General features: G+C 38.7%; 1 protein-coding gene across 12 annotated transcripts in view; it reads left to right on the top strand.

Moving 5' to 3' along the window:
- ptprsa (protein tyrosine phosphatase receptor type Sa) overlaps positions 1-26,252 on the top strand; it is a 268,495-nt gene that overhangs the window by 129,717 nt on the left and 112,526 nt on the right. For all 12 annotated transcript variants that reach the window (XM_079807164.1, XM_079807157.1, XM_079807163.1 and 9 more), the window contains 2 exons: positions 12,934-13,079; positions 14,070-14,211. In XM_079807164.1, coding sequence (XP_079663290.1) covers positions 12,934-13,079; positions 14,070-14,211 — 288 coding nt within the window. The remainder of the gene's footprint in view (positions 1-12,933; positions 13,080-14,069; positions 14,212-26,252) is intronic.

Raw genomic sequence — 26,252 nt, forward strand, 5'->3', positions numbered from 1 at the left:
ATTCAAGAGATTTGTTCAAAAACACTGATTCATCCAGTAATGAAACAAGTGAAGTATTTATGAGTGAGTCATTGAATCATTCATTCAAGAGATTTGTTCAAAAACGCTGATTCATCCAGTAATGAAACGAGTGATGTATTTATGAGTCATTGAATCATTCATTCAAGAGATTCATAAATAAACACTGATTCATCCAGTAATGAAACGAGTTAAGTCTTCATGAGTGAGTCATTGAATCATTCATTCAAGGGATTTGTTCAAAAACACTGATTCATCCAGTAATGAAACGTGTGAAGTATTTATGACTGAGTCATTGAATTATTCATTTAAGAGATTTGTACAAAAACACTGATTCATCCAGTAATTAAATGAGTGAAGTGTTCACGAGTGTGTTATTGAATCATTCATTCAAGAGATTTGTTCAAAAACAGTGATTCATCCAGTAATGAAACGAGTGAAGTATTTATGAGTCATTGAATCATTAATTTAAGAGATTCGTACAAAAACACTGATTAATCCAGTAATGAAACGAGTGAAGTCTTTATGAGAGAGTCATTAAATCATTCATTCAAGAGATTCGTACAAAAACACTGATTCATCCAGTAATGAAACGAGTGAAGTCTTTATGAGTGAGTCATTGAATCATTCATTCAAGAGATTCATTCAAAAACATTGATTCATCCAGTAATGAAACAAGTGAAGTATTTATGAGTGAGTCATTGAATCATTCATTCAAGAGATTTGTTCAAAAACGCTGATTCATCCAGTAATGAAACGAGTGATGTATTTATGAGTCATTGAATCATTCATTCAAGAGATTCATAAATAAACACTGATTCATCCAGTAATGAAACGAGTGAAGTCTTCATGAGTGAGTCATTGAATCATTCATTCAAGGGATTTGTTCAAAAACACTGATTCATCCAGTAATGAAACGTGTGAAGTATTTATGACTGAGTCATTGAATTATTCATTTAAGAGATTTGTACAAAAACACTGATTCATCCAGTAATTAAATGAGTGAAGTGTTCACGAGTGTGTTATTGAATCATTCATTCAAGAGATTTGTTCAAAAACAGTGATTCATCCAGTAATGAAACGAGTGAAGTATTTATGAGTCATTGAATCATTAATTTAAGAGATTTGTACATAAACACTGATTCATCCAGTAATGAAACAAGTGAAGTCTTTATGAGTGAGTCATTGCATTATTCATTCAAGAGATTTGTACAAAAACGCTGATTCATCCAGTAATTAAATGAGTGAAGTGTTCACAAGTGTGTTATTGAATCATTAATTCAAGAGATTTGTTCAAAAACACTGATTCATCCAGTAATGAAACAAGTGAAGTATTTATGAGTGAGTCATTGAATCATTCATTTAAGAGATTTGTTCAAAAACACTGATTCATCCAGTAATGAAACAAGTGAAGTATTTATGAGTGAGTCATTGAATCATTCATTCAAGAGATTCATTGAAAACATTTATTCATCCAGTAATGAAATTAGTGAAGTCTTTATGAGTGAGTCATTGAATCATTCATTCAAGAGATTTGTTCAAAAACACTGATTCATCCAGTAATGAAACGAGTGAAGTATTTATTAGTGAGTCAGTGAATCATTCATTCAAGAGATTTGTTCAAAAATGCTGATTTATCCAGTAATGAAATTAGTGAAGTATTTATGAGTGAGTCATTGAATCATTCATTCAAGAGATTCATTGAAAACATTTATTCATCCAGTAATGAAATGAGTGAAGTCTTTATGAGTGAGTCATTGAATCATTCATTCAAGAGATTCGTACAAAAACACTGATTCATCCAGTAATGAAACAAGTGAAGTCTTTATGAGTGAGTCATTAAATCATTCATTCAAGAGATTCGTACAAAAACACTGATTAATCCAGTAATGAAACAAGTGAAGTATTCATGAATCATTGAATCTTTCATTCAAGACATTCGTTTAGTTAGCTTAGGTGAATATTCAAGCATATATTGTCATAATTGGTGCTCCAATTTGCACTAATGGTGTAGATTTCCTCCATTTTAGATTCACAATGGAAAGAGCTTACTTATTTCCCCCCCGATCATTATGTGCTTGCAGTTCAAACGCAAATAACGTCACAATTAAAGATGTGGACGCTAAAGGTGCAGATTTCCGTATGAATAAGTACGAATGAGATTTCAGACTTTCTGTCTCTCATGCAAATCTATCGCGTGACTTCAGGAGACGTGGAATATAGTGCGCAAGACTAGTTTTGATCTCTCTAGGCTTTCATTGTATGGAAAAGAGCGTCAAAAGATCATCTTTCATGTTCACCAGAAGGCTGTAGACACGAGGGTGTGTAAATGCCGGCGTTTTCGTGCCCTTGACCAGCAGACGGCGCCTCGTGGATCGCCTCACCTCCACCTGACGCACACACACACACACACACTTCCCTGAGCAGCTCAGATTAATCACCGAGCAGATTAGCAGGCTCGGATTTGCTGAATGTCAAAAATGATTATTGCATGTCACCTCTGTGATCCCGCATCAGCGGCTGAGCCCTTCGCCCGAGTCCCACAGATTGAAAAGACTTTCTTTGTGGCTCCAGGATCAGTTTTGCAAGCACGTTTGGGTTGATTTCTGCTTTAAGAGAAGGAATAAACCGTTCCTCAACAGCCCTTTGACTGTATTACATGTCCTGAGGTGAATAGTTGATGATTTTGATCGTTGAAGTTTGTTTATTGTTCTAATCTGCATAATTGATGTCACGGCTACAATTAAAAGCGGTCAGCCGTTGAACGGAAGCCTGACTGACGTAATGATGTTGTTCGTGTTGTCTTTATTCGGCAGTTTGTGGGGTTTAGGCTTTTATAGTTTCATCATGATCTCCTTGCGGAATCAGGCGTTGGAGATGTGAGATTCCCACGGCCCGTGCCGTCCCCTCCGAGGTCTTTCACCCTCGGGCGATCGCAGGTGTCCGTTTTTACGAGGCCTGTCAACAAGTACCAATCGCCCGCGGACGCTGCAAATCACATTAGATTGTTGCAATTTCCTCCTCGTCTCAGTTGCAAAATTGGCCTTATTGTTAAAGTTAATTTCCTAAAGCTCTCAGTAGACTTTGACTTGCTCACCCCGCACCTGCTAAAGATTTCCTTCTCCAGACTTCTGCAGAAAAACGCGGCTCATTGGGGTCGGCTTGAAGCATCATAATCAGCGGTAATTGTAGTAATATGACTGGAGAATTGTGGGAAGTGGACAAGCACAGCGGGCGAAACTTCCTGTTGTTGAGCGTCTTTATGAGCCATTTAATCCTCTTTTTTTCCATCCTTTAAAAAAAAATCTAAATAGACACGAGACAATGTTTGACATGCAGATAAGAGATGCACTGAGCTGATGATGATAATAATAATAATAATAATAATAATAATAATAAGCAAAAGTCCCTAATTGTGCGCCACTAAATCTCATTCAATAATTGAGATGTTTCTTATATCTTGCTTATTTCTTTTAAAACTGAACAGTCATTGTATTAAAGAAACCGGTGCAGATCAGTTTATTTATTTTGTCATTATTATTATTATTATTATTATTATTTAAAAAATGTAATTACTTTTTAAGACTGAAATCTCATTGTATTAAAGAAACCAGTGCATTTTATTTTATTAGTTATGTTATGTGTTATAAGTTATGTTATAAGTTGTTATATGTTGTATGTTATGATGTTGTGTTATGTTATGTTACTTGATGTACATTATATTGTTACGTTATGTTATGTTGCATTATGTGTTACGTTACGTGTTATGTTACGTTGTGTTGTGTTATGTTGTCATGTTACTTATGTTGAGTTATGTTGTTACGTTACGTGTCGTGTTATGTTGTGTTGTTACGTGTTGTGTTATGTTATTACGTTACTTGTTATGTGTTATGTTATATTACGTGTTATGTTACATGTTATGTTGTGTTGTTACGTGTTATTTTGTTGTGTTATGTTGTTACGTTATGTGTTATGTTGTTACGTTACTTGTTATGTGTTATGTTATATTACGTGTTGTTATGTTACATGTTATGTTGTGTTGTTACGTGTTATTTTGTTGTGTTGTGTTGTTACGTTATGTGTTATGTTGTTACGTTACGTGTTATGTTATGTTGTTGTGTTGTTGTTACATTGTGTTTTATGTGTTGATAAGTTACGTGTTATGTTGTTGTGTTGTTACGTTACGTGTTATGTTGTTGTGTTGTTACATTACATTTTATGTGTTGTTACGTTACGTGTTATGTTATGTTGTTGTGTTGTTACGTTACTTGTTGTTATGTTGTTACGTTACGTGTTATGTTGTTATGTTGTTATGTTGTTGTGTTGTTATGTTGTTGTGTTGTGTTGTTACATTGCGTTTTATGTGTTGTTACGTTACATGTTATGTTATGTTGTTGTGTTGTTACGTTAATAATTATGTTATGTTGTTACGTTACGTGTTATGTCATGTTACGTTACTTGTTATATGTTATGTTGTTACGTGTTATGTCATGTTACGTTACTTGTTATATATGTTGTTATGTTACGTGTCGTGTTATGTCGTTACGTTACATGTTAGGTTATGTTGTTGTTACGTTACGTTACGTGGTATGTTGTTGTGTTATTACGTTACGTGTTATGTTGTTGTGTTGTGTTGTTACATTGCGTTTTATGAGTTGTTACGTTATGTGTTATGTTGTTGTGTTATTACGTTATGTTATGTTATGTTACGTGTTATGTTATGTTGTTGTGTTATGTTATGTTATGTTACGTGTTATGTGTTGCTTTCTGTTATGTTATGTTATTTTATGTTTTGGTATGTGTTTTATATGATATGTTCTTATGTTATGATGTTAAAGCCATTATTTATTAGAGACCGGTGTGTTAGTCCCAAATGGCGGTGTCATGCTCGGCTGTATAAGCCCCGAATGACCTGCTTCATGATGACCTCATGAAAACATCTGCACAAAAACACATTTGACCTTCACTGCCAGCTGTTTGGAAATCATCTTTGAGTTGATTTAGTTGCTCACAGATGCCCCACCACAACTGTGCTCCGCGTTATGCCGTATAACTAGATATTTATATCGTGTTTTTTTCTTCGGGTCCTGGTTTGGGGCTGTTAGTCTTCTGCATATTCTTTTGCTAGTGAGAGACGTGTGTTTCCATAGCGATGTCTGAAGTCAGATCTGTTGACCGATAGGCATGTTGGTTTCCTCTGGCCGGAGAGAGCAGGAGAGAGTCCAATTGGGAGGATGAACCGCAGTCGGCCTGAAGTCAGCCGAGCACACGGCCACAAATCTCTGTGTTCAAGCAGGCGAAGCTAAACCTGCGGCAGGCCTTTCGCTCTCTGTCAGACTCTCGCCAGGACTTTCTCTTCTAGTTTCACTCGTTTGCTCGACTTTCGGTTAAGTCTACAACACCTCTTTTTGCTGTGAAGCGAAAGATGAGAGAACCTCTACACACTTTCGGTCTGGTTGGTATAAGAGCAGGTGCTTGGCTTGTATGTAGATGTTGGTTTAGAGGCGAAGCATTACAGATGTTTAGGCCAAAACATTGATTTCTCAAATTACAGCCACTTAGGACATTATCCGGCACTGGGTTCCCCGTAATTGCCTTTTTGAGAGGTAAAGTACGTATGATACAGAAATGTGCCTTTTACCCTTACAAATAAGCCTCAATCAGCGGTTGAAAGGTGGCTATTTTAAAAAAGATGGGCGACAAGTGATGCTCTCTCCCCTTCCCTAAAACGCCCCTGATGGGCTGCCATTTTTTAAATTCTCAGCATAATGGAGCCGTGTTTTATAAGCCTCGGAAGGGTTTTTTTCTTCTCCGTTGATTATGGTTAGTCATGTCACCCCGAGCCTCAGTAAATGGAGGCGGCAGAATTGTGTTATTGGAAGTGTTTCGGGAGTCCTAACGCGAGCATGTGAGAAAGACAAGTGTGTTCTGACCTACGACGTGGAAATATTGTACGTGTACACTCACCTAAAGGATTATTAGGAACACCTGTTCAATTTCTCTTAATTGTCTAATCAACCAATCACATGGCAGTTGCTTCAATGCATTTAGGGGTGTGGTCCTGGTCAAGACAATCTCCTGAACTCCAAACTGAATGTCAGAATGGGAAAGAAAGGGGATTTAAGCAATTTTGAGCGTGGCATGGTTGTTGGTGCCGGATGGGCCGGTCTGAGTATTTCACAATCTGCTCAGTTACTGGGATTTTCACGCACAACCATTTCTAGGGTTTACAAAGAATGGTGTGAAAAGGGAAAAACATCCAGTATGCGGCAGTCCTGTGGGCGAAAATGCCTTGTTGATGCTGGAGGTCAGAGGAGAATGGGCCGACTGATTCAAGCTGATAGAAGAGCAACTTTGACTGAAATAACCACTCGTTACAACCGAGGTATGCAGCAAAGCATTTGTGAAGCCACAACACTCACAACCTTGAGGCGGATGGGCTACAACAGCAGAAGACCCCACCGGGTACCACTCATCTCCACTACAAATAGGAAAAAGAGGCTACAATTTGCACGAGCTCGCCAAAATTGGACAGTTGAAGACTGGAAAAATGTTGCCTGGTCTGATGAGTCTGAATTTCTGTTGAGACATTCAGATGGTAGAGTCAGAATTTGGCGTAAACAGAATGAGAACATGGATCCATCATGCCTTGTTACCACTGTGCAGGCTGGTGGTGGTGGTTTAATGGTGTGGGGGATGTTTTCTTGGCACACTTTAGGCCCCTTAGTGCCAATTGGGCGTCGTTTAAATGCCACGGCCTACCTGAGCATTGTTTCTGACCATGTCCATCCCTTTATGACCACCATGTCCCCATCCTCTGATGGCTACTTCCAGCAGGATAATGCACCATGTCACAAAGCTCCAATCATTTCAAATTGGTTTCTTGAACATGACAATGAGTTCACTGGACTAAAATGGCCCCCACAGTCACCAGATCTCAACCCGATCTTTGGGATGTGGTGGAACTGGAGCTTCGTGCCCTGGATGTGCATCCCACAAATCTCCATCAACTGCAAGATGCTATCCTATCAATATGGGCCAACATTTCTAAAGAATGCTTTCAGCACCTTGTTGAATCAATGCCACGTAGAATTAAAGGGTTAGTTCACCCAAAAATGAAAATTCTGTCATTAATTACTTACCCTCATGTCGTTCGACACCCGTAAGACCTCCGTTCATCTTCGGAACAGAAATGAAGATATTTTAGTTGAAATCTGATGGCTCTGAAAGGCCTCCATTGGCACAATGGCACTTTACACTCTCAAGACCCTTAAAAGGTACTAAAGACGTCGTTACAAAGTCCATCTCACTACAGTGGTTCTACAATAACTTTATGAATTGGCGAGAATAGTTTTTGTGCGCAAAAAAACCCTAAATAACGACTTATATAGTGATGACGATTTCAAAACACGGCCTCATGAAGCTTCGAAGCGTTATGAATCAGTGAGTCGAATCATGATTCTGATCGCGTGTCAAACTGCCAAACTGCTGAAATTTGCCGATTCAAACCGCTGATTCGACTCATTGATTCATAACGCTTCGAAGCTTCATGATGCCGTGTTTTGAAATCGTCATCACTATGTAAGTCGTTATTTAGGGTTTTTTTGCGCACAAAAACTATTGTCGCCGAGTCATAAAGTTATTGTAGAACCACTGTAGTGAGATGGACTTTGTAACGACGTCTTTAGTACCTTTTAAGGGTCTTGAGAGTGTAAAGTGCCATTGTGCCAATGGAGGACTTTCAGAGCCATCAGATTTCAACTAAAATATCTTCATTTGTGTTCCGAAGATGAACGGAGGTCTTACGGGTGTCGAACGACATGAGGGTAAGTAATTAATGACAGAATTTTCATTTTTGGGGGACTAACCCTTTAAGGCAGTTCTGAAGGAGAAAGGGGGGTCAAACACAGTATTAGTCTGGTGTTCCTAATAATCCTTTAGGTAAGTGTATATCACTGTTTGTTCTATGCTTTGTTTGTGCCATCAGGAAAATGAAAAAGCTGTTAATGTGGTATTGTTTCACCTTCATGGCGTGTTTGTACTGTAAACAGAAGTAAGTCTCGGCGAGTGGAAAGGTTAATTGTGCGAGTGATCCTCTTTGTCTCGTGAAGTAGCGCGGCTCGTCAAAGCTTCTCTATTACACTCACAAGCTCTCGTCAGACGCGGCTGTCAGAAAATCCATAACTGACTGCGCTGTGGGCCGTCACATGTGGCCGCTAACGGTCACGTCTGAAGCGTCGATACGCGGCCGGCGGGAATGTGTGACCTCGAGCCACACAGACGCTGAACACCGCGGAGGTTAAACTATAGGGAGCCAGTCAATCCATCACTCACGGCTGGTTTTTCTGCCCTTCGTCCTGTGGTATTGAGCTGAACGATTACTCGTTAAAAGATCGCGATCTCTATTCAAACACCCACACAATCTCATTCCTAAATGACAATGATTGGCCTGCGTCTAATAAACCTTTGACAAAATCACACCGGACCATTCAGATCTGTGTTTGAAAACCATACAGCAAAAACTCATTTCCGGGAGATGGCACAACAACCCCTAACCCCTTATTACGCCTTTATTATAGGCGTACTATTAAGTTCATTATTAAATTCAATTCATGTGATTAAAAATGTATAGTTCGGATATAAACACTGATGTCTATGGAACGATTGTGTCGATTACATTGTTACACCAGTAGGTGGCGACAAGTGACTGTTAAAATGTGTATTTTTCATTGAGTCATTTATTCAAGAGATTCGTTCATAAACGCTGATTCATCCATTAATGAAACGAATGAAGTATTTATGAGTGAGTCATTGAATCATTCATTCAAGAGATTTGTTCAAAAACACTGATTCATCCAGTAATGAAACGAGTGAAGTATTTATTAGTGAGTCATTGCTTCATTCACTCAAGAGATTAATTGAAAACGCTGATTCATCCAGTAATGAAACAAGTGAAGTATGTATGAGGGAGTCATTGAATCATTCACTCAAGAGATTTGTTCATAAATGCTGATTCATCCAGTAATGATACGAGTGAAGTATTTATGAGTGAGTTATTGAATCATTCATCCAAGAGATTTGTTTAAAAACACTGATTCATCCAGTAATGAAACAAGTGAAGTATTTATGAGTGAGTCATTGAATCATTCACTGAAGAGATTCATTGAAAATGCTGATTCACCCAATAATGAAACTAATGAAGTATTTATTAGTGAGTCATTGAATCATTCATTCAAGATATTCATTGAAAACGCTGATTCATCCAGTAATGAAACGAGTGAAGTCTTTGAGTGAGTCATTGAATCATTCATTCAAGAGATTAGTTCAAAAACATTGATTCATCCAGTAATAAAACAAGTGAAGTATTTATAAGTAAGTAATTGAATCATTCATTCAAGAGATTCATTGAAAACGCTGATTGCTCCAGTAATAAAACAAGTGAAGTATTTATGAGTGAGTCATTGAATCATTCATCCAAGAGATTCGTTCAAAAACACTAAATTCATCAGGTAATGAAACAAGTGAAATATGTATGAGTGAGTCATTGAATCATTCATCCAAGAAATTTGTTCAAAAACACTGATTCATCCAGTAATGAAACAAGTTAAGTATTTTTTACTGAGTTATTGAATCATTCATTCAAGAGATTCATTGAAAACGCTGATTCATCTAGTAATAAAACAAGTGAAGTATTTATGAGTGAGTCTTTGAATCATTCATCCAAGAGATTCGTTGAAAAACACTGATTCATCCAGTAATGAAACAAGTGAAGTCTTTATGAGTGAGTCATTGAATCATTCATTCAAAATGATTTTCAAAAAATAAATCATTTAGACTACAGTAATTAACATTTGTCAGAACCTCTAGTAAATTACTTTGTTTATCTGTTCAGAATCGTGATCTCTGTTTGAAACAAAAAAAAACTTGTACAGCTCTAATACATTTGATGCTTCTTTTGTTGCTTTACCAAATACTCATACTAGCTAAATTAGTAAACCTGTGTGTGTTTGTGTTGTGCAAGTTGAGCTTTCTTAACTTCAGAATGAAACCAAAAGACCTCGGGCATCATCCTCTCCGCTCTCTGGAACTTCAACGCTTCAAGTGTGTTTATCCGCACCCAGAGATTCAGTGGCTCCCTGCCTGCCCACGGGCGGTTAATAATTAATTTGCCGTGCTTGGCTGACCGTTTGATCATCTCCTCATATCTGTACGCTTTCTGGACTTTAGCATGTTCCCCAAGAGAGCTTCTTCTCATGTCTTGTTGTGTCAGGTTTGACCCACTGCCCCGCGGAGAGAAAAAAGCGAGGCCCCCCGAGAAGAGTCGAGGTAGACGGCATGATAATTTGATGAGCCGAGAACAAACAGTGCTGGGTTCTGATGAAAAAATCACACATTTTGATTTTCCAAATTTGTGTAATCTACAAAGAACAAGCAGTAATGGTAGACAGAATGACAGCCCCTGGTCTCCAGAAGCTGGAATCGCTAGGTCATGACAGGAAGGCAGAACGATCCATCATTAGCAACTGTCAGCCCCAATCATCTCCTGGATGTCATTAGCTTACAGCTGGCATGTCTTATACCAAACGTGCGTGGGGTTTTGGATGCTTCACCTGACAAGGGGCTTTCAAATCATGGCAGAATCACAGGTACTTTATTATTCATTGGCCAATAAATTATTCACGATGGCGTCGACGTGCGCATTGTCTGTGGTGTAATTACCGGCGTGCTGAAACACAGGCACTCTCCGTTTGCGCCGGTTTCTCGCCGATGTTTCTATCATAGCAGAACGGATCACCAGCCCACTTCAGTCCTAGTCTTCACGATTGTTATTTTATGGTCGGACGCACTTTGAGTAACTGTTAAATTGCGTGTATGTGAGTGTGTGTTCAATCACTCTGTCATTTTATTTAATTGATTTGCTGTTACAGTGGCCTTGTGACGGTATTGGGTTAGCTTCACTGATAGCATACTAGCAGCATGCAACTCTAACTATTTCTGCAGTATGTGCATTCTTTACTCACCAAAACATGCTTTTTCCCACAATGCAATGTGTTCATCTACCTTTTCCAGTGTGAACAGGAAGCAATATTGTCTGTCGTTTTTATCTTACTTGACTCATTTGACAAGGCTGCCCAGACTTTTTTTATGTATAAAGTCAAAATAGAAAATTTAACATGGTACTTGAAATGTGTTTTAGAAAAACATTTAACATACTGTTTCACATAAAAACATTTTTGGGATGCACCAATATAAAAAAATTTGGCCTATACCGATAACCGATAATTCTTTATATTTGAAAGCCAATAACCGATATATTGGCCGATACGATAACTGATAATTCTTTATATTTGAAATCCGATAACCGATATATTGGCCATAACCGATAATTCTTAATATTTGAAAGCCGATAACTATATATTGGCCGAAACTGATAACCGATAATTCTTAATATTTGAAAGCCGATAACCGATATATTGGCCGATACGATAACTGATAGTTCTTTATATTTGAAAGCCGGTAACCGATATTGTGGCCGAAACGATAACCGATAATTCTTAATATTTGAAAGCCGATAACCAATATATTGGCCGAAACCGATAATTCTCAATATTTGAAAGCCGATAGCCAATATATTGGCCCAAACCGATAACCGATAAATCTTAATATTTGAAAACTGATAGCCAATATATTGGCCCAAACCGATAACCGATAATTCTTAATATTTGAAAGCCGATAACGATATAATGGCCGAAACTGATAATAGATAACTCTTAATATTTGAAAGCCGATAACCGATATATTGGCTGATACGATAACTAATAATTCTTAATATTTGATCACCGATAACCGATATATTGGCCGTAACCAATAATTCTTTATATTTGAAAGCCGCTAACCTATATATTGGCCTAAACCGATAACTGACATTTCTTAATATTTGAAAGCTGATAACCGATATATTGGCCGAAAGCAATAACTGATCATTCTTTATATTTGAAAACTGGTAGCCAATATATTGGCCCATACCAATACCCGATATATTGGCCGAAACCAATACTTCTTTATATTTGAAAGCCAATAACCGATATATTGGCCGAAACGATAACCGATAATTCTTAATATTTGAAAGCCGATAACCGATATAGTGGCCGAAACCGACAATTCTTGATATTTGAAAGCCGATAACCGATATAGTGGCCGAAACGATAACCGGTAATTTATTTATATTTGAAAGCCGATAACCGATCTATTAGCCGAAACCGATAATTCTTAATAGTTGAAAGCCGATAACAATATATTGGCTGAAATGATAAACGATAATTCTTAATATTTGAAAGCCGATTACCAATATATTGGCCAAAACCAATAACCGATAATTCTTAATATTTGAAAACTGATAACCGATATATTGGCCAAAACCAATTACCGATAATTCTTAATATTTGAAACCGATAGCTTTTATATTCAAATTTGTATATGATTTTTGAGGGCCTGATTACAAAAACAAAAGTGTCGCCAGTAAAAGCCATGTCCCAAGCACAGTTATAATGTTCTCATTATAATTTTATGTAGCCTAAATGACAGACTTAACTGTATTTTCCTTTTTGAAATGATTCCAATCATATTTCAAGCAACTCAAACCCATCCTGGCGAACAGTACGCATCTGAAGTGTCTCAGCTGAAGGAAATAATACATTAGCTTTAATATATCAGCCAAATTTTCTCATCAGGCTGATAATGATGAACACATATCTGCTGAGATCAATATGGTGGCCGATATATTGTGCATCCCTGCTATTTTTTTACTAAATATAGAAGGCAGTATTGTACATAGTAAGCAAGTGTTTCCATTCTGCACATTAGTGATGAGGCTCAAAGTTAAATGCTAATAGTTTTGCTTGTTTTCTTGTCTAGCTGCACCAGAGTTTACGAAAAGACCTCAAAACATGATCGGCGTCTCCGGGGGTGTTGTATCCTTCGTTTGCCAAGCCACAGGTGACCCCAAGCCAAGAGTAACCTGGAACAAGAAAGGGAAGAGGGTGAACTCTCAACGCATCGAGGTAAGACTTACAAACATATCAGTTGAATAATTAACCATTCCTGTAGTATTTCTCCCAAAATGCCATCAAAAGCATCTGGAAGTGTTTCTGGGTTAGATCTCAAGTGTTTATGAAGCACACAGCTTAGCTTCTGTGGTATATAGAAAGAGCTAGTCTGTGTCTTATTTTCCTTGCTTGTTTGCTGTGTTCTTTTATCATAACACAGCTGGCAGCTGTAGTGTCTTGATCGATGTTTAGTGTATCTTAATTAAAACTAGCTCTACGTTTAACCATTCTGTCGCTATTGAACAAAGATGAAAAACTTCCCTCAAAAAGATCAACACAAAAATGTGTTGGCGGTTCCGATACACTCGTTGGTGCAAACCCAAGAGTACGCTCAACTCTGGCTCAAATTATCATCTTCATTGCTTTTAAAAGTCATTTCGTGAGGGGTTTGAATTAATTCGTTTTCCCCTGAAGGCTTTGCTTTGATATTGATCTACACACACTTAGGACAGTGTGCCATCACTGGGCTGCTTCTCATTATCGTAGCCTTGAAAACTCACCCCCAAAAAAACCGAAGAGAGTTTTGCCACTGGCTTACAAAGAGCCTCGTTCCTCTTTGTCATTCCCTATTGATTCGCGCGACTGTTTCGCTACAATGACATCAAATGCGAAAGCACCGCAGGAGCCTAATTAACTCTCTTGCATAATTTGAGCTCACAGCAACATATAGATGCTACAGGAGCCTTAAAATAGAAGCACAACAATTTGTATCAAAATTAACTGAATGCAAGAGTTAGGGATGCTGGTTGACCAAGGAAGCGAGAACACCAGCATCCAAAACCTTTCAATTATGAAGTTATTTGTCATTTACCAAGACTAGAGCAACCAGGAATGAAGTGGCTTGCTTTGGAGCGCTTTTGATCGGTAACGCTCCAGTTCTGGGATTGAATTCAGGGTCTCTTGAACCACCAGTGAAATATTCCACTCTTTGTCCCTCTCACACAGACGATAGAGTTTGACGAAGGTGCGGGGGCCGTCCTGAGGATCCAGCCTCTCCGGGCGCCTCGAGACGAGAACATCTACGAGTGTGTGGCGGAGAACAGCGAAGGCGAAGACAGTGTCCAAGCTACGCTGTCGATCATTAGAGGTAAGAACACAGTCATATTGGTTGACAGTCAGACATGTCCAGTCCTGCTTCTAGAGCGTCAATGTCCTCCAGCACATCTGCCTGGAAGTGTCTACACTCTCAGACAAAAAGGTACAAAAGCTGTCACCAGGGCATCACACTTTTATAAGAGACACCTTATTTACCCCTAAAGGGTACAAATTAGCAGTGTTGGGGGTATCGCATTACAAGTTACTTGAGTTATGTAATCAGATTACTTTTTCAAGTAACTAGCAAAGTAACTAATTTGCATCTTTTATAAAAATAAGTAATGCAGGTTACTTTGTTTTTTTATTGACGGACAGGGTTCGGTTAGGGTTAGGTTATTTCCTGTCCCTATGTTGAGAGAAATCGTGAGTAACTTTTGCGTTACTTTTTCCCACCTGGGCATAAATGTGAACAGGCATTAACTCGTCTCACTTCAGTATTGCTTAAAATGAAGAAAAACTGTGATATGCAATCTCAGAATATTACGCAAACCTGCAATAATTAAATATATTAAATGGCACAAATATACTTTATGGATTTAATCTCACTTTATTAGCCAATGTCTTTACTGCGGACCTTCGATGATCCACTTCAACTATACTAATAAGCAAAAATGGCTTCACAATTGTGTTGAACTTTCTTCTCCTCCATCCTATTCTTCTTCAATCCAGAATGGCAGCACATCTGAAATGTTTTTTTTTTTTTTTAACTGTGCCCTCTACTGTACAGCCGTGATTTTGCATTTATTTTAGCCTGAGGCTTATTCGTTTCACTTTTGGTGTGAAAGAGCCTTTGCATTTGCCAAAAATAGAAGCAAGCCCAGCCCAGGTGAGAAAAAGTAATGCAGAAGTAACCAAGTAATGCAATTAGTTACTTTTTGGGAGTAACGCAATATTGTAATGCATTACTTTTAAAAGTAACTTTTCCCAGCACTGCATATAAATACCTATATTGTACACATTTTGAATTGTACACACCAGTGACAACTTGTTTCCCTTTTTTTCTGAGTGTGTAGTGATCCTGAGGAACTTGATTAGTTGGTTCAGGTGTGTTTAATTAAGCCTGGAGCTGAACGCTTCAGGGAACAGGATTGGATTTTAAGTTTGTACTACACATCCCCCTGGGGACCCACCTACAAGAATGCTTTAGATGTTTCACTAATTAAAACACCTGATTCAACTCATCGGCTTCTACAGGGAGCCATCTAAAACACTATGAGAGGTGAAACACTGCCCTACAGCAACCTCTCAGCAAAACTGACCAGCGTTGTCTGTTTAGCTTGAATGTGACCCGATATTACAGTTGCAGAAACTCTAAATCCATCTGGCCGGTTGCAGAACCTCTGGTCTTCGCCATTGAGTTATTCGTTTGTTCCCCGTGCGCTGAGGTCTAGCCATCTGCCTTGTCATTGCCGAGCGCTGGAGCAGGCAGCTTGCAGGCTTCTTCCTGGGCCCAAACCCAAGCCGAGGGTTTTTGTAGGCAGCCCAGTTTTACATGAAAATCCTGGCTTTGGCAAGACCCACGCGGCTCAGGAAGGGAACACGGGCGCTAGCACTAGGGGAAAAAAACGGCTGCTCCCCCCTTCGCTCTCTCTCATCCCCATCTGCTGTGGGCCCTCGTTTACATCGAGCCTTATCAGAAGAGCAAGCCCCATACACACTTGTACAAAGGCCGGCACATGTGTCCGTGCGCTCCCAGAGGACAGCGCCTCGGCTCCTGAACGCCTGCGTGGACATCAATCAAAATCAATTAAACTGTCCACCATCGTGCTCACAATTTGTGGTCACGACTCGAGCGGGCTCTTTCTGTCCCTGGCCAACTTCTGAAGCTGGTGACTTCATTAAGGACTCGGTCACCTTGCCGTCTTCAGGGTGTGTCCGCCCGCCTGCGGCAGAGACAACACAGGCAGGCTTTGCTGCAAATCTGCCGGTGCTCTTTCCAGGGGCTTAGGTTTGTTTTTAGCTGCCTTCTGGCTGCCCACAAGAGCGGTGAGCAGAATGCTTAAGATGTGCCATCTGCTTTTCCACCGTGTCGCAGAGTCCTCTGAGAGTCCTTCGAGGAGTCGCGGAGAAAACCAAGGCAGAGACACCTGCAACCGTCGCTGCGGCTCCTCGGGTGTTGAACCCCTTCTTCCCCTCCTCTGCTTTCTCCTCTTGTTGCCTCGCTGTTTTCCTCCTCATTCTGACCCTGGCTTTGAGCCCTTCTTGGCAGTCTTGTCCACCGCCGACCCAGAGCTAGCACTTCATAGAGTCCAACAGCAACAGCAGCCCAGGTTTCACCATCTGCTCGCACCCTGCGAGGTGTCAGACGCTCGCACACTTCTTTACACATTCAGGTGTGTCTGGCCTTAACTTGCCCCTGGTCACGCTGTGGGAATGCTGGGTTCAGGGTGCGGGCCAACAAAAGATCAAAACGGTAACGCTGGACAGCACAGCTACGAGTTTGGCATCACGCAACCCAAATCCAAAGGTGTCAGACCTCCTTCTCAAAACATTAGCTCTTGTCCAAAACCTTATACTTCTTTAGACAACATCGTACTCCAGATGTGAAGGCTTTTGCAGAAGCTAGCCTCTGATGCCTAGCTTTAGGTATATTTTATGGATAAGCCGATCCCAGAATGCATTGCACCAGACTCCATGAAAGCGAACAAGCTGCCTATTTCAACAAACATTATGTGTGCTATGTATTTTTATGCTTATTAAAGTGTTGGGCTGTTAGCTTAGCAACATGCTAATGGAAAAAATCAATTGGAGACAGGGGCTGTGTTTGAAATCGCCACCCTCATTCACTATTCCCTACATTACTCCACTAATATAGACCACTTGAAGGAGTGAATGAAAACGAGCGAGTGAATTCGGACACTGAACGTTTTCTTGTAACTTTCAGCTCCACTAGTAATGAACTCTGTCATGGAAACTATTTTAAAACCCAATGGTTAGGTTTGTCCATATTTGACCCAAACGTTTTGAAACAACCCAGCATTTTTTACAGGATACCTGTATGATATTACACTGGACCAGCGGTTTGAAAAATAGAGGGATTTATGATTCAGATGCGGGCGCCATCTTCTGGTCAGACGCGGGAATTAATTTGGCGTGTGCCTCTCGCATTTAGTGTACATCGTTGTACACTCGTTATTGAGGTGCATTATGGGATTGAATGAGCGCACTATGGTTTAGGACACTTCTACAAATTGCTGTTCACTCAAATAGTGCCCTATGTAAGGGTATAGGGGGCGATTTCGGGCACAGACGGGGTCGCCTGTGTGAGGATCACTATTTGAATTGCCTATGAAGAATGTCTTAGTGCAGTATTAGAAGGTTGAAAGTAGACGGTATTCTTATCTCTGTGGCAGTTTGTCTTGCTTTCTTCACCTCTTCTCATCTCTAATCTCATCCCTCACTTCCAGAGTTCGCTCTGTGACCCTTCCTCCTTCAAACTCTGTGCGCAGGAACTCGTTAGCGCTGCAGAGCGCCAGAGAGGATGATCTCACCACTGCCCATGCCCGTTTGATCAGACGCTTTTAATTGGCTGCTACCCTGCAGGACGAGCCGCGTTTGTTCTGCCGCTCCTCGCACGGTTTTAATTGGACTGTTCTAAACCCAGACGCTTGCCGCGGAGCCCTTTTTATTAGCCATTTTTTTTAATCACAGCTTTCGCGTTGCCATTTCCAAATTCGTCCCTGTCTCGTTTGTCCCACTCAAGCACAGTTTGAGGAATCTTAATGTCACTCTTCTCTCTCTGTGTCTGGTTGAGTGTCGTTTCCTCTGATCAGAGACACTCAGCACTTTTTGGGTCTATACAACAGAGTTCATATCTCATCGCCTCACACATTTCTCTCTCTCTCTCTCTCTCTCTCTCTCTCTATATATATATATATATGTACACTTTTTATTCTGATATTTAAAGCTGTAGTCCATAACTTTTTGAGCTCTAGCGTTTAATAAACAGAACTACATGCATCTTGCGGAAGAACATTGCAGCCGGAGCTACTTCGCTCTGTTTATTTCTATGGCGAGTCACGTGCTCCTCCGCAGCGGTTCCGACCAGACGGATCTGAAATAGTCCCAATATAAACACTTATTATAAGTGTACCATAATGATTCAGGGTAAGACAAAACCACGGTTTGAAAAATGGATTCATGTTGTACATTCTCATTTTATAATTTGTGTAAATCTTGAACACAAAAAAGTTATGGACAGCAGCTTTAGTTATATTATTTTAAACTCATAAGTAGAGATTGACCGATAATCGGTTTTGTCAGTATTTTTCCCGATATTTAAGCATTTTTCATATCTCATCGCCTCACACATTCTCTCTCTCTCTCTCTCTCTCTCTCTCTCTCTCTCTCTCTCTCTCTCTCTCTCTCTCTCTCTCTATTCTGATATTTAATTATATTTTTTAAACTCATAAGTATAGATTGCCGATAATCAGAATCAGTTTTACCAATAATCGGTTTTACCACTATTTTCTCTCTCTCTCTCTCTCTCTCTCTCTCTATATATATATATATATATATTGACAGTATTAGCGCAGTTAGACGACTACTGAGTCCAGTAATCACGTGTTTGAAAAAGCGCATGTTTAAAACCGTGCACGCGAATGAGCCGGCAAGGCTTTAAAACGCATGCAAATAATGAACTTTGGTGATTGTGAGTAACTATAGTGTTCCGTGAGTATAACTCAACCACTAACCTGTGATGTGAATGTATGTCGCGTTGTTCAGTATTGGGATGGAGGCAAATGATAGAATTTGTAGAAAAATAATTAATTAAATGCGAAACCGAAAAAAACGCAATTCACAAGCGCGTATTGAACCGCGAATGCCGTACCGAACGGTTCAATATTATATTGAGAATTGTGGCATCCCTAATATATATATATTTCTCATCACCTCAAACATTTCTCTCTCTCTCTCTCTCTCTCTCTCTCTCTCTCTCTCTCTCTCTCTCTCTCTCTCTATATATATATATATATATATATATATATATATATATATATATATATATATATATATATATATATATATATATATATATATATATATATATATATATGTATGTATGTATGTGTGTGTGTGTGTGTGTGTGTATATGTATATACACTTTTTATTCTGATATTTAATTATATTTTAACTCATAAGTAGATATTGACCGATACTCGGTTTCACCAGTATTTTTCCCGATATTTAAGCATTTTTCATTTCTCATCACCTCACACATCTCTCTCTTTCTCTCTTTATATATATATATATATATATATATATATATATATATATATATATATATATATATATATATATATATATATATATATATATATATATATATATATATATATATATATATATATATATATATATATATATATATACATATACACTTTTTATTAATATATAAGTAAGTAGAGATAATCGGTTTCACCAGTATTTTTCCTGAAATGTAAGCATTTTTCATATCTCATCGTCTTTCAGATTTCTCGTTCTCTCTCTCTCTCTTTATATATACACTTTTTATTCTGATATTTAATTATATTTTTATAATAAGTAGAGATTGACCGATAATCGTTTTTACGATCTCTACTCATAAGGCTGTTTATTTGTGGGCTGGTTATGAGAGACGTTTGGTTGATCAGGGTTAAACGTCTTTCCACCTGATACACCACAGCATTGGATGCCGACCCCCGGGGCATTGTGGGTATTGGTCTCAGAGTGTGTTCTTACAGTGATTTGAAGTAAAAGAGCATAGCTGATTACCTCTCCAGCTGTTTTCCGGTGGAAACGCCTGCGTCCAGTAGCGAAAAGTGCATTATAAAACATCAGTGCGCTGGAGGCCTCAGACACAGACCGCTACCTCCACAGCATGCGGCTACAGTTGAGACACAATGCTAAAGGTGAAGTGAAGCTACAACATCATTACATGTTTAACGTGGTTAAAAAAGCAGCACACTTTTTTTTCTTCGAGAGCCACGTCTGTAAGGTCCAGCAGTCTCTTTCTCCTCTTCTATTGATTCTCCTCTCCGAATAATCTCTCTGTCTATGGCTGATCCCCGTTGGGTCAATACGAGGCTGTAATTAGCGCTGGCCTGTGTTAGCAGGGCACATGGAGTAGAGTTACAGACACGCGGCTGATCGGTTCAATGGTTATCTGTGGCGCTAGTGTGTTTTGGGGCAGATCCGCTTCTCCGTTTTTACCAACTATTGACTCAACCTTTTAACCAGAATTTAGGCGATATTCAAAAAGAAATGGCATTTAATTCAGGGTAAAACGGACTCAAATAAATGATTGTGACCGAAAAAAATTCGACTTTTTAATATATAATTTGAAATATTTAAACATGCAGTGAATTTTATAAATATGTGAAGAAATATTGACTAAATTTAAGGGACATTTTCACATCCACAAAACAATATAAAGCGTGTAAAAATGAGTAGCAATGTTGTGTTCCAGTGACCTGGACTTCAGTTGCGTCTCTCAGTCGTGGAAGTGAAACACGCCTCGCTAATGAGAGGAAAAGGAGCAGCGCATGACGGAAGTAATGAAGATCAGAGAGAAGATGACAGGGATTCGATTAGAGTTGAATACAACTGTATTATGAGCGTCCGCCTCTCATAAACAAAAGCCATTCCCATCTGCGCGCTCTCAGCTGCTCCCCGATGCATAATGTACTCGTTTAGCCGCGGCAGCGTGATTTTTTTTTTTTCTTCCCCAAACCGGTTCAGTGGAAATCCCGCCCTGCAACCAATTTCATTGGCTGAGGTTACAGGGAAGGGTAGGTTTAGGGAATAGGGAGCAGGGTTGGGTGTAGGCAATCGTTATTGTGATTGACATGGCCAATGACATTTTTTGAATCGGCTCCAGGGTCTCGATTTCCGCTGAACTGGTTTGGGGGGAAAAATCATGCGCCGGCAAGATCTGCCGAAATGTCTAGTCCATTATCAGTCGTTTCGTGTCTGACGTCTGTGTATATAGACAGCGATGCCGTAAGCTGCAGCGCTAAGGATGACATGCCGCGCACTTCCTGTTTGTTTCCAAGAGATGATTGACAGCTGTGGAAATTGGGTTGAACTGAATTGTTCAAGCGCCAACACAAGCGTCAGCCAATCAGATCGCCTATGCAAATACCCTAGCGCAGACGCTAGCCAATTGCGTTCATGCAACACCGGAAAAGCAATGTGATTGGCTGTTGTCACTTTGACAGTCGCGTTAACACCATAGACTGTGAAAAAATATGGACGTAGTGTCCGTGGAGTCACACGTAGGTTTCCGAAGAGCATTTTTCAAGCCTAAAAGCCGGCCGTCGCCACTCCCGGATAACTGGAAATGGGCAAATAGGCGGGACGTGGGTGGAGCTGAGGTGCCTGGATGCTGAAACCACGCCCACCTAGCTCGACCATAGCGGCAATCCACCTGTCACTCAAGTGGCCACGCCCTTAATTATGCAGAACTTTAAGGCTTTATATAATGTAAACGAATGAGTGTTAAAAATATTCACCCCCCTCACAGTCGTCATGAAGGGCAAAATTTGTCGTATAGACCCAAACCACTTTTTGTCCCAGACTGTAAACATGTTTTTTTCTGCTGTAAAGTCGGTCATTTTAACATGGGGGAGATACAGATTTGACTCCCTTCTGGAGCCGGTCTCTAGTGACCAGTCGGTTTAATCACTTCCGTGTTGGATTCAAGAGAAACTAGGGAAGGTTTCCGCTCGGTTCACACGCGCTGTCCACGTTTTTGGTATTTCATTGTAAAGCTGACTATATTTTTCATACTGAAAAACTGTTGAAAAAACAAGACATTTTTGAATATTGCATATCATCCTTTATTGATATTGATGTGAATTTGAGACATCAGCTGACAGCCGATGTATGAGACTATAAACGTGGTGAAAAGCGTGGCAGGAGTATTTTATTGTACTTGATTTGAGTTGAGCAGATTCAGCCGGAGTAAATGAATCGAGTGTGTGCGGAGCTGGAGATGTGATTCCGCACACAGCACACGCTCGGCCTCAGAAGGAAGTTCGGCCGCTTTGATCCCGCGTAATCAAGTCTGATTGGGCACGGGCAGCGAATGATCCGTGTGATGCCTCCTCAAGGAAGGGCCACTTCAGAGACGGACCTTCAGACGGAAAGAGTCACAATCTCAGACGTTCTGTGCTCTCGAGTTCTGCTTTCCAGATCATCTACTTCTCTGTTGGACACTGAAGCAGTCGTTTCTTTCCTGTCATGTAGCAGGATTTGTTTCTTATTTATTTCTCATATATATATATATGGAAAAAATTAAGGGACTACTTTATATTGAGATCATGTTCAATGTTAAGTGGTCTCTTTATTTTTTCCAGAGCTGTATATATATTCCAATTCTGACTTTATTTCTCGCAATTCCGTTTATTTCTCACTATTCCGAGTTTATTTCTCACTATTCCGTATTTTTTCTCAAAATTTCCGAGTTTATTTCTCAGAATCCCGTATTTTTTCTCACAATTCCGAGTTTATTTCTCACAATTCTGTATTTTTTTTTCTCACAATTCCGAGTTTATTTCTCACAATTCCTAATATTTTTCTCACAATTCCGAAGTTTTCCCCCCAAAATTCTGAATTTATTTCCCACAATTCCGTTTTTTTTCCCTCACAATTCCGAGTTTTTCTTACTATTCCGTATTTTTTACTCACAATTCCGAGTTTATTTCTCACAATTCCGTTTTTTTTCTCCCAATTCCGAGTTTATTTCTCACAATTTGATTTATTTCTCCCAATTCCGAATCTTTTTCTCACAATTCCGAGTTAGTTTCTCACGATTCCAATTTTTTTCTCACGATTCCGAGTTTATTTCTCACAATTTCGTTTATTTCTCCCAATTCCGAATCTTTTTCTCACAATTCCGAGTTAGTTTCTCACAATTCCAATTTTTTTTTCTCACAATTCCAAAGTTTTCCCCCCACAATTCCGAGTTAATTTCTCACAATTCCGAGTTTATTTCTCACGATTCCATTTATTTCTCACAATTCCGTTTATTTCTCAAAATTCTGAATCTTTTTCTCACAATTCCGAGTTTATTTCTAACAATTCCATTTATTTCTCACAATTCCGTTAATTTCTCAAAATTCTGAATATTTTTCTCACAACTCCTAGGTTTTTTTCCTCACAATTTCCGAGTTTATCGGTCACGATTCTGACTTAATATCTCGCAATTACTAATAAATTTTTTCGCAATTCCAAAATTGTTTTCTTACAATTTTGATTTTTTTTTCTAACAATCCAAGTTTATTGGCCATGATTCTGACTTTATATCTCACAATTCCGAATCTTTTTTTTTCACAATTCCAGAGTTTTTTTTCTCAAAATCCAAGTTTATTTCTCGAGTTTAAATTGGGAATTACTGGGAAAAAAGTCAGAATTGTGATAATCTCTTTGCTTTGAAAAATGAAGTCAGAATTGCGAGATGTAAACTCGTGAACCAACATGAACGTTCTCCGGCCGATGTTTGATTTCAGATCTTCGTGTCCTGGGCCGAACCAGACTCCGCCGCAGCAGCTGTTAATATTTAAAGAGCACAGAGTCTGAAAGATGCTGAATCTCCTCAGACCTCTGCCGTTCACTGTCTTAGACGGCTTTGGCACTAGACCATGCACAATGAGCATCTGTTCCCTCGGGCGTACATTTCAAACTTCAGGCCGAGACGTAGCCGGTAACGGAGTGCGTAGGCAAAGCGGCACCAGGTTTACTCGCCGCTCTAGGATGCGAAGGAACCGCACAGATCCGTACAGAACGCACACAGACAGATGAGTCAGTTCTTCAAATGCTTGTTATTCCACTGGAATGTGTGTCATGCTCTCTTCCAGCTCATAGACACGGTGCTTTCTCTTCCACAGACGCCGGCGCCCTCCTGAGCTGCGTTTGCAATTAAGTGCAATAATAAAAATGGCTCCATTAAGGCATTTTCCCATTTATCCTCCACAAGAAAGCGTCCTGTTGGGCCATTTAGTCTGTGGACGCAGCTCATGCTGTAATTAGACGCTCGGCTAAAAGTGCACTGAACTCGTGATTATTTAGGCTTATATTTAGTATGTTATATAATATTTAGGCTTATATTTAGTATTTCATGTGATATTTAGGCTTATATTTAATATTTTATATGATAGTTAGGCTTACATTTAATATTTGATATGATAGTTAGGCTTATATTTAATATTTATTATGATAGCTAGGCTTATATTTAGTATTTTATATAATATTTAGGCTTATATTTAGTATTCCATATGATATTTATGCTAATATTTAGTATTTCATGTGATATTTAGGCTTATATTTAGTATTTTATATCATATTTTGGTTTATATTTAGTATTTTCTATAATATTTAGGCTTTTATTTAGTATTTCATGTGATATTTAGGCTTATATTTAATATTTTATATGATAGTTAGGCTTACATTTAATATTTTATATGATAGTTAGGCTTATATTAAATATTTAATATGATAGCTAGGCTTATATTTAGTATTTTATATAATATTTTGGTTTATATTAGTATTTTATATCATATTTAGGCTTATATTAAGTATTTTATATGATAGTATTTCATATGATATCAATGCTAACATTTAGTATTTTATATAATATTTAGGCTTATATTTAGTATTTTTTATGATATTTAGGCTTATATTTAGTATTTCATATGATATTTATGCTAATATTTAGTATTTCATGTGATATTTAGGCTTATATTTAGTATTTTATATCATATTTTGGTTTATATTTAGTATTTTGTATAATATTTAGGCTTATATTAAGTATTTTATATGATAGTATTTCATATGATATCAATGCTAACATTTAGTATTTTATATAATATTTAGGCTTAGATTTAGTATTTTATATAATATTTAGGCTTATATTTAGTATTTCATGTAATATTTATGTTAATATTTAGTATTTTATATAATATTTCGGTTTATATTTAGAATTGTATATGATGTTTAGGCTTATATTTGGTTTTTCATATTATATTTATGCTAATATTTAGTATTTTATATAATATTTAGGTTTATATTTAGTATTTCATATGATATTAATGCTAATATTTAGTATTTTATATAATATTTCGGTTTATATGTAGTATTTTATATAATATTTAGGCTTATATTTAGTATTGTATTTGATATTTAGGCTTATATTTAGTATTTCATATGATATTAATGCTAATATTTAGTATTTTATATAATATTTCGGTTTATATGTAGTATTTTATATAATATTTATATTTAGACTTTTTATGTTTAGGTGTTTATTTAGTAATATACAGGATAATTATCAGGCCAGGATATAAATAAGACCAAACAAATATTAGTAATTTATTTTAGTATTATACATTAAATTTGAGCTTATAATTTGTATTTTATATGGTATTCGGGCTTATGTTCAGTATTTTTTGTATGATATATAATATTTATTTAGTATGTAAGATTTTGGGGGCTTAGTATTATGCATGATATTCCACCTTATATGTGGTATTATTAAAGGTGAAATGGCTCTATTGTCCCTGTGTTCTGGATCCCGTACGGCTACTGTTCTCGAACCTCGGAGTCCTTCTGGCCCCTCGGCATCCCGGGCGGTGCTGGTCCTGGGGATTGGCTCTGTAATACAGCTGTGGGATCTCCGGCGGGGAGCCACTTAGCGGGCAGGTTGTCAGTGTGTCTGAGCGCATCCGTCTCTGTCACAGCGCAGGAGTGGCAATGACAGCTCCTCGAGCCTTCTGGCTCCGTCCACGCCTCCCTCACGACCCCAGACTCGGGCCGGTGTTTCCCGCTCCACCTCCTCAGGTTCTGATAAGTCAGCGTGGCAGAAACAGCTGGGCTCGGTCATCAGCCAGACGTTTCACACGCAAACATCGCCGCACGCCTCCGCCTAATTGTACAGCTTCCGACCGAGCCTGTGCGATCGCAGCTTTATCAAAGCCCGACGGGGTGCGCCTGCGGGTGACGGGGCATCTGCACCGCCTCTGTAATCCACAACTAAACACACACTGTTTCTGAGCC

This window comes from Gobio gobio, assembly GCF_949357685.1.
Source record: "Gobio gobio genome assembly, chromosome: 24".
Lineage (NCBI taxonomy): Eukaryota > Metazoa > Chordata > Actinopteri > Cypriniformes > Gobionidae > Gobio > Gobio gobio.